Source organism: Cydia strobilella, chromosome 27 (assembly GCF_947568885.1).
Source record: "Cydia strobilella chromosome 27, ilCydStro3.1, whole genome shotgun sequence".
Taxonomy (NCBI): Eukaryota; Metazoa; Arthropoda; class Insecta; order Lepidoptera; family Tortricidae; genus Cydia; species Cydia strobilella.
This window is the reverse complement of record NC_086067.1, coordinates 5,538,568-5,549,103: the sequence shown is the minus strand read 5'-3', so window position 1 is coordinate 5,549,103 and position 10,536 is coordinate 5,538,568. Positions and strand designations below refer to the sequence as shown.

General features: G+C 36.9%; 1 protein-coding gene across 1 annotated transcript in view; it reads right to left on the bottom strand.

The window, feature by feature from the left end:
* Window positions 1–257: 257 nt before the first annotated feature.
* The window catches only part of LOC134753546 (scavenger receptor class B member 1), a 149,826-nt gene continuing 139,547 nt past the window's right edge, over window positions 258–10,536 (bottom strand). Inside the window, exons 10-13 of the mRNA XM_063689457.1 lie at window positions 9,130–9,264; window positions 7,437–7,555; window positions 6,336–6,467; window positions 258–4,868 (exon numbers count right to left, since the gene is read on the bottom strand). Coding sequence (XP_063545527.1) covers window positions 4,437–4,868; window positions 6,336–6,467; window positions 7,437–7,555; window positions 9,130–9,264 — 818 coding nt within the window. The 3' untranslated portion in view covers window positions 258–4,436. The remainder of the gene's footprint in view (window positions 4,869–6,335; window positions 6,468–7,436; window positions 7,556–9,129; window positions 9,265–10,536) is intronic.

Below are 10,536 nucleotides of genomic sequence, written 5' to 3'. Positions count from 1 at the left end.
CGACATTCGATATCGGAAAGGCGCTTCCGATAAATTCAGCCATGTCGGAGCCCCTCGTCAGCTGTCGGACCGATAATATTTGTTTGTGTGCGTATGTGTAGGCATAATGCTTGTTGTAGCGTGCGTGGCCGCTAAATACGGCGCCCGGGCGCGCCCCCGCGGCTTGACTACGCGGATGTCGGATCCTACATCCGATATCGCATCGGACAATGTGAAAACGCTCTTAGCGGGGGGTTAAAAATAATGAAATATTAATCAAGTTTACCATAACTTTTATTATAAACAAAAATTGGATACAAAAGTACATTCTTATAAAATATTATTTACAATTCTTAGTACGATTGTACAAAATCCATATTTACCCAATTCTATAATTCACATGGAATGTAGGCACCCTATTTACTATTTTAAATGAGGTTTTTAAACTTACATACATGAACATTTCGACAGATGGCGTTACATTCCTTTATTTTTTTTTACTTTTAAGTCAATTGTTCGAAATATGTTGTTATGAAAATAAAAGTTACCTATCTACTATCATCATACTATTAAAGTTGCTTTAATTCCATTTGATTAAAGATTTAACATTCATCAAATTTAATTTCACTTGATACGTACCTATTTAATCATAAAATCGACAATTAAATTTACAAATAAAAAATACAAATATAAAATAAACTGAATATGTAGGTAATAACACACAGGGTATCATATAACTTTTTGAAATGAAAACGCCACCTATGAAATGATAAAAAAACTTCTAAAAATAGAACAAAAACAGAAGTCTTGATGATTTAAAGCTTTTCATAAACTTAGCTAGCTGTTGCCCGCGGCTTTCGCCTCCTTTGGAACCTTTCAAAATAACTGCCAGAATAATACCTATTTTATTTTATTAAAAACTAAGTTGATCGAGAGAAAAACTCGGGAAAAAGTTAGATTGTATTACATATATGAATACGTAGTTAAAATTCCAAAAAAGTAGGTTAACAAGATCTAGTTTTAAATATTTATTCATCTTTCATTATTTGTTCTTCTATTAATTATCAACCAATTTTAGTTCCTCAAAAGTCGGTTAACAAAAATAAATTCTAAGTTTATGTTTAATTATATTGTCCATTATTGTTAATTAAAATAACGTATAGACCAACTTACGAATAATACGGATGTAGCATCATAATCTTAAAATGACTTATTTTATTTAAATAGTCATATTTTAACATGAACTTTTGTCGTTAAAAAGACATTTTTTTTATTTAGTTCAATAGCTTTAAAATATATACCTACTTGATTTTAGACTTAAATTATACAATTCCACAAAAATTGAGCAAAATCCATTTATAATAAATATAAGTAACTTGTGTAAATGTCCTTTTGAAACTTGGACTTGTATATATTTAATGTCCTTTACTTGTATATATTTATGGTCTATAAATTTTAAAAAATTACGTAAAATATTTTTTTGCATGTTACAGACTTGTCAAATAGCTTGTCAAATATATATTTTTTACATAACAGGTCGTATAAATACTTATATCACATGCACATTATATGAATATAAATTGTATTTGTTCTCAACTGGTAACTATTCAATAAATATTGTTTTACCATAAAACTAGAGAAAATATATTCCTTACATATTACGACAAATAACATTTTTTTATAAAAAACATATCAATACGCTTTACCAGGTTTGTATTTCGTATTTGGATTAAATTCAATTGGTAAATATTTGGAACAACCAAGTTAACAATTACCACCAATAATCGAACTTAGGTATTTATTATTTATATTCAAGATTATAGCATTAATTGTATAATATACGCCTATATGTCACAATCCGAACTAAATTTACCAACCCATGAACTGTTTTAGTAAAGTTAGTTGTCATCAAAGAGACTTAAGAAGACGAGCTCACTCCATACATCGGTTTTGTTACCAAAAAGACTTTTATTTTCGTAGTCTACATCTAGCGCTAGCGTCAAGTCTCAGTACTGCTACTCGACACTAGATGTCACATGTGTCGCGACGTCTTCTTAATTCTCTTTGTTGTCATATGTACTCTGTCAAGCAATTTGTCAGTAGAAAAGAGCGGCAAATTTAAAAAATTTAGGCGCGAAGGGTTATGGTCCTATAGAAACATTGAATTTCGCGCCTTTTTCTACTGACAAACTTGTTTGACTGGCTATAGTTAAGCTTTTTCACCCATGTTTAGTAAAGTATTGAGCATTTAGTTTTGTTTAGTTAAGTAATGAACATTTAATAAAATAACATTTAAATTCTGAGCAATAATGCCACATAATCAAAAATTTCAATAATTATTCATCGCATTTAAAATATATAACATTTCCCGAAAAAATAAATCTCGAAACTTATTTTACTTCATTTGTCCTAAACTCCCTTAATATACAATTTACAACAATTATGGTTAAGCGTCAATGTCGTAAGGGACTTTTTTATAATATTTTATACTACATATTTCACTTATTTGGGAACTCGTATAGGTAATGAGCAAATATTCTTAAAAGTAAAAAATTCGAACCACATACATACAATAAAAACGTTTTTAACAAAATTATGAATAGGTTTGTAATGTTTGTATGTATTGTTTTTATCTGTAGCGTTACAAAAAAAAAGTTTTGTGGTATTTTCATGAAGTTATACCCTACATCCGTGGGTATTTTTAGCCAAGGACTTCACAGATCGTTCGTGTCAAATGTCAAAACTCGCGAAACAATAGATTTCCGAATAAATAAATGAATAAAAATTTGTTTTTATTTACAAACAACTTTTTATTTATTTATTTTATTGTTTTTATTTGTAGCGTTACAAAACAAAAAGTTTTGTGGTATTTTTAGTCAAGGCCTTCACAGATCGTTCGTGTCAAATGTCAAAACTCGCGAAACAATAGATTTCCGCATAAATTATGCGATTTGTAAAAACAATTGATAAAAAGTAAAAAAAAAATGTTAGTGTTGATTTGATACAACCTATTATTACAATTTCTACTTTTCCGTGCAGTTGTCAAAATTTAGAGACGTTTCCAATGAGCCTAAATCGGATGATCTTATGTTTTTTAAGTTCCTATATCGGTCTTTCGGGTTCCCCTCATCTGGCATAATATTGTTTATCAGAAATACACTTCGCATAACACGTATCGCAGAAAACTTTTAGTCGAATGATACTTTCGCATAAATATATACTTGCCATAATAGTCATTTCGCATAATATTAATTTGGCAGAATTTTCTAAGCTATTTTCTTGGCAGAAAAACCCTAACCCTAACCTAACCCAGGTTAGGGTTTTCTGCCAAATAACAAATATTATGCGAAAAGAAATTCTGTAAAGTAATATTATGCGAAAAGCAGTATGCCAAAAGTGTTTCTGCCAAACGATATTTCTACCAAGTAACATTATGCAATACAAAAATATGTCAAAAAACTTTTTGCAACACAATAGGGAGGTCTTTCTTGTACCAAGACCAGTTCACTGCAACTATGGTATTATAAGCTGACTAATATCATAAAAAAAAAAATGTTCCAGTGAAATATCGGAAAGTGGGTCCCAAGTCCCTTTAATTTAGGACCACGCTAACTCTGCATGACATTTGCATAGTGTGGCAATATCATTTAATAATATGTCGTTTACAATGATCACTGTTCTGCAATCGATACAAAGTTAGCTCGTTAATCGCATAAAGACAATTTAATACACTAACTAGAATAACATCATCGTCAACCTGTCAATAACAAATACTAATAACAAATGACGACTCAACCTTTGAACTAATAGCACTTACGACAAAACGTGATGTAAAACGTAATAATGTAAAAATACAATGATAAGTACATCTTTATCATGTATTTAGAAACACATCACGTTTTGACTTAAAAATAAACAAATAATTTTTGCCTTATAAAAATGTAGGTTTACATTCCTAAAAACAATTTTGTTAAAACGTTACTCACTGGCACTTACAAGCATAAAATATTTTAACGTATAACACTAACATATACATATCTGAGAATAGCGTAAAGCTTTTATCACTTTCTAACAAGTTTAGTCTGAAAGAGACAAATGCACTTTGACACGCTAATTAGACGTAAATGTTACGCAATTTTAGCATTTCCTTGATTCACAAGTATATTGTTAATATGTGACGTTTTTAAGCAAAAGGTACCTCGCCTTACTATAAGGAGAAATTTGCTTGTATCCTTATACAAATAACCTTTAAAACGTCCTTATGGCAAGCGACAATGTGGTACCTTTTCCTTGAAAACGACACATATTAACTGCATTAACACATCAAAATAATTGGCAATTAAACTTAGAAAAACTACCAAAAAAAATTCAACTTGTTTTCATTCGTATAAAATATATTTAACAATCGCCTAGTATATGTTAATGTTATACATACACATTACACATTCACACTTAATCTAAAAGTGTGGTAACCTAAACCCTAAACTACACCTTCTCTCAGATATTATAAAACTATTGTCGGAACTAATTAAAGTCTCACATTCTAAACCTAAATCAGACTTCCCTACGTCACCTAGACTTTGACTAAACTCCCTAACTCCATCTATACTTGTTTGTGGCAGCAAAATATAAGGCGGTTCTCTTAAACATATCTTCTGCGTGCTATGTAGAATCATGGATCCCCGTCTTAAAGTTTCGCGTCCTATCTCAACAATTTCTATAGAATTTTGTCCGATGACGAAACTTTTGTACGCTTTGACGAAGACCGCTATGATGGTTAAGATCCCGAAGACGATCATTGAGTAGGTGAGGAGGGGGGCTGCGATTGGGCCGACGGTGGTAGCTAGGTAGATCCATCGCCATATGGGGGTTGTTACTTCGTGGATACCCTGGAAAGGGAGAGATGGTTGTTAGCCAAATCAAAGAGTGCTCTCCATACATCGGTTTTGTTACCAAAAGGACTATTATTTTCGTAGTCTACGTCAAGTCTCAGTACTGCTACTCGACACTAGATGTCACTTGTGTCGCGACTGACAAAAAGTGTATTGCTCAACAATTTATAACTAATATTATAAGCAGAAGGAGTTGAAAAAATAGATTTCCGGTTAATCCGGTTATGTTATAATATTAGCTGAAAATCGTTGAGCATTAGACTTTCCGTTCACCGCGACATCTATTGTCAATTAGCAGTACTGATAATTAGCCTCATGCATGAAGTTTATATTTGAACGAAATATGTTTTATTCGGATCTTTGTTACCGTTATATCATGTTACAAATGCATTTCCGTTTTTAAATTACCATTTATTCACTTAAAATTATAAATAAAAAGTACAAAAATTTGCCCGCGAAAAGCTAGTGAGCGAAACGCTCGAAACGCCACGTGACGTCACGCGTTCGACAGATTAGTGTCATTAGTAGCAAACGTCAGTTGGGCCGCCCAACGTGTGACGTCATCACGCTCTGTCGAATTCGCGCCAAAAATTATGAGCGTTTCAACCGCTCAAAAATTTTCAACATTTTAAATATTTTTTAATAAAATAATGTTAAGGTTTACAAAAGTATTTTTATCATTTCCGGTGTTTCAACGATATATATTATGAATCCAAAAATAAAAATAAATTCATGCATGGAGCTAATTCCGCTACTTGACGTTAGATGTCGACTACGAAAATAATAGTCGTTTTGGTAACAAAACTGATGTATGGAGTGTGCACTCTGTCCTCTTAATTCTCTTTGCAGATACTACGAAAAATCACGTGACTATTTCCATACATTAGTTAAGTTTCGAGTGGCGTTTCATATCAACGATTGTCATCTTGGCTAGGCCCCCAGCTGTTTTGGTTTTCATTAAACCCATAAAACAGTACCTAGGTTTTATAACCAAGGTATTAATTGTGGCTGTGGGATAAGTGTGACTGCATGGCCTTCGCATTGGGGCCTGTTATCTTATCTTATGGTTTTCGGGGGCCCTTGCGGATTCACATAGGGATCTTTTGTGCAGTTACCCCCTAGGAAAGATCCGTCCACTACTCAAGAGCTTTCCCACCATCTCCATGTGATATTACTTGTAGAGAACCAATAAATATTTTTCATTTTTTTTTTCAAAAAACGGGTAGATTTGAAATACAAGATATCAGGGGTGTCCTTAGCAACAATTTAGAATGAGCCCGTATTCACTGCCTGCCAAATCAGCCTAAGGGTCGGTTGTCCCAACTGTTTGTCATCGTTAAAGAGTTCGCTAAATTGTATTGTATGGAAAGTTTCATAGTAAACCGCCGCGGCGCGCCGGATGACGTTGATCAGTCTTTCAAGTGCGGATGGTGCAACTGGCACTAAATGTTGTGGGTTACTAACCTCTTCTATCCACATGACAGGGAAGATGATGTCGGGGAACTTGTTGATGCTGTTCACGTAGATATTCGGCGCGCGGCTCACTTTAATGTTCAATTGTACGCGTACGAAGCCTTCTAATGGCACGCCGAGTTTCTGGAAAATTATTATAAAGATATTGGCGCCATTTTAACTTCTTCTCTCTTCTTCTTCTTTTAAAATTATGGCTTCAGCCCAGTGGGACTATTTCGCCAGTATCAAGGTATTAAGAGGTTTAAAAACGACAAAAATTGTACGGTTGTACAAGACAGTGTACGGTGATTTGTTAGCTCTTGTAAATCGATAGCTAGACTTTACAAGAAGCACGTGGACTACCGGCCGTTGACTCCAAGATGATGGTTAAACGCGCTTCAAAATTAATTCTCCATTTACTGCATTAGTTTAATGTATAATAAGCTATCGATATTACACTTTAAACAATATTAATGAGCAAAAAACAAAGTAATTAATCACGATGCTAACTATCAAGATGGCGCTCGAACCGGAAGTCGCCATTTTAACAAATTGGTAAAATTCACAATGACACTCGTCACACGAAATCGAGCGATCGAAATTCAAAAATCGCCCCCCTGTTCTAAACTGTAATGTAGTCATAATCATTGATAAATATGGGATATGGGGGACGATTTTTGAATTACGATCGCTCGATTTCGTCACTTGAAAATCGGTGGAAAACGGCGAAATGCAAATTTTTGAAATATGCGATAGAAATTGGGAATCTAGTGACCACTCGTTTTCAATTATATTAGTAGAATTTAAATACCTAGTAGGGGAGATATTATTGAACGAAATACACGAAGTCGAGCAGTCGAAATTAAAAAATCGGCCCCATGGTGGTTAGATTATAGCTTGCACCGAAAAACAGTGCGAGGTATGCAAGGTAATTATCTATTTTGAAGTGTGAACACGAGAGATATATATGACTAAATACCCTAAGGCATTACCTAGTTTAGCTGAGCTATAAATCTGGTTAAATTTCCGCAGTAAATTATGCCATATTGATGACTAAAATATACATAATCATAATAAGCTTTATCGACAACATAGGTAGCAATTTATAGTTACCGGTTGTATCATAAAGTAGGTTTCATGGGTCTTCTGAACTGGCTTGAGACCCTCGAATTTGTCGAGGAGAGATGGCTCAGCGTCGTAGAAGTGTGGGTATGAGAGGTAAACAGGAGCGCCTGGAAGTAAACAATAAATACTTGAGTTATCTAGGTAACTTGTTAAATTACTTGGTGATTCCTAAAATTTTTAGTACGACAGGTTTGTCTGGACGGAGGTTGTTAGCGTCCCGTAGCATACGCCTCTGACCGACGGCTTGGATCGCACCAGCACGTGCATTTGAGCAAGCTTAATGAGCCTGTCCGTCCCTCCCTCTCTTTTGTGACCAACGCCTCTGTGTCCTTGCAGCAGTAACTGCTGCTGGTGTAGTCACTGAACGGAACGGTGATTCCTAACATTTTTAGTACTCTTGGCACTGTTGTGTGTGGCATCATCTTCCCTGCGTTGTCTCGGCTTTTTGCCATGGCTCATGGGAGCCTGGGGTCTAGGTAGCGCTAGTTTGTGCGAAAGCGACTGCCATCTGAACTTCAGACCTAGAGGGGAAACTAGGCCTTATTGGGATAAGTCCGTTTTCCTCACGATGTTCACCGAAAATTTACTCGAAAATTAACTTGATTACTAAAATTTTTAATACGACAGGTTTGTCTGGACGGAGGTTGTTAGCGTCCCGTAGCATACGCCTCTGACCGACGGCTTGGATCGCACCAGCATGTGCATTTGAGCAAGCTTGATGAGCCTGTCCATCCCTCCCTCTCTTTTGTGACCAACGCCTCTGCGTCCTTGCAGCAGTAACTGCTGGCTGGTGTAGTCACTGAACGGAACGGAACGGAACGGTGATTCCTAAAATTTTTAGTACTCTTGGCACTGTTGTGTGTGGCATCATCTTCTCTGCGTTGTCTCGGCTTTTTGCCATGGCTCATGGGAGCCTGGGGTCTAGGTAGCGCTAGTTTGTGCGAAAGAGACTGCCATCTCTGACCTTCAAACCTAGAGGGGAAACTAGGCCTTATTGGGATAAGTCCGTTTTCCTCAGGATGTTCACCGAAAATTTACTGGTAAAATGTACTGCCCACCGAGGGTTCCGGTATAGCGGCAACAGAAATATCTGTGAAATTTCAACTGTCTAGCTATCACGGTTGATGAGATACAGCCTGGTGACATACAGACGGACAGACAGACGGACAGAGGAGTCTTAGTAATAGGGTCCCGTTTTTACCCTTTGGGTACGGAGCCCTAAAAAGAATAAATTTCAATTGTTTTCTAACATGTACCTATTGCTCGCAGCAGTTGCTTAGCGTGAACTAATCTAGCCGTGAGCAAAGTCACACCCGCGAGGCCCTTTTCTTTCGATGTGTATTCCCAAGGTTATAAAGAGAGGGGCTTCAACGCTTCCACGTGGTTTCCTTAAATGCGAGGAATGGCTACGCCACTGTCACGAAGTACTATCAAGTACATAAAACTTATACGTAACTCACTGTATTGGCAAGGGCTGATGTTCTGCAAGCCCCGTGGGGGACACTTCTCCCCTTGACAGTAGCACTTGTTTTTGATATCAGCTAGTACTAATTAAACCTATACGTAACTCACTGCATTGGCAAGGGCTGATGTTCTGCAAGCCCCGTGGACACGTCTCCCCTTGACAGTAGCACTTGTTTTCGATATCAGCTAGTACTAATTAAACCTATACGTAACTCACTGTATTGGCATGGACTGATGTTCTGCAAGCCCCGTGGGGGACACTTCTCCCCCTGACAGTAGCACTTGTTGTCCGGGTTGACGTCGGCCGACTCGAATGTGGAGGCGGGCGGTGTGTATAGACCCGTTTGGATGCCTGGAAGAGTGGGAAATAAATAAAAGGACAAGTACTGCCCAGCTAAGCCGAAAGGTGCTATCTCAATCAGAGTATATAAGTTTAGAGAAAATCAACTTTTTGTAAATTATACATTTTCACCTTCAAATACAAGCTTTCTAAAAGATATTTAAACGTATATATACATAATTTTGACCGTAGAAATTATTTACATATCCAGATTTCCATAACTCAAACTCACTGGTCCATAAATTTAAAGTCGCTCAGCGAGCTATGGAAAGGGCTATGCTCGGAGTCTCTCTGAGGGATCGTATTCGTAATGAAGTCATCAGTCAGAGAACTAAAGTCGTCGACATAGCCCACCGGATTAGCAAGCTGCAGTGGCAGTGGGCCGGTCATATTAGCCGTAGAACCGATAACTGTTGGGGTAGACGAGTTCTCGAGTGGAGACCGCGTATCAGCAAAGCGTAGGATGCCCTCAAACTAGATGGAGCGATGACCTTTGCAAGGCGGCCTGGCAAGAGCTGGATCAGAGTTGCCGCAAATCGTGCTCAATGGCGTGCAATAGGAGAGGCCTATGTCCAGCAGTGGACGAGAGTAGGCTGATGATGATGATGATATTATTTACAGTCAGGTTATATTACCTTTTATATTGTTTTCGAGCTCCCGATATTTCGACGCGCCCCGGACGGTTATCCCGGTCGATATTACATATTTTTAAAGGGCATAACTATGTGCTTGTTACTAAGTCCTTAGTCATTAAGGTCCACCCCACATTAGCGTCTCCCGGTCGGCGTCTAGTCAACCCTATGGCTGCTGCTTGACGCAACGTTGGACTGCGCAACGACATTATTTTCACCTCAGCAGCTCGAACAAGCCTACTTTTCTCACTCCAAGGAGTGACGAAAGCGCAACTTTCCTCACTCCAGGGAGTGAAACAAAGATGCTTTTTAATTTAGTGAAGGGCATGAACTGCCACTTCATACTTCGGGGTCTATTACAAATTCGAAATACATTTCAACCTTTAATATGTTCTAGGTGAAAAATTATATGTGTCACACGAGAGCAAAGTTATTTTACATCTCGTGTTTTTGAGTCCCTCGCTACGCTCAAGATTCTAATTTAGAATTACAATTATAGAATCTTTCGCTTTCTCGGGACTCAAAATCAACACTCGCAAGAAAAACTAACTTTCCTCTCTTGTTGCACAAATAACTAATTCCATAGGCCTTACTAGACGCCAACGCTCTTAAGATACTAGTATGTGTTAGCCCTAAGTCCAACTTGATCATA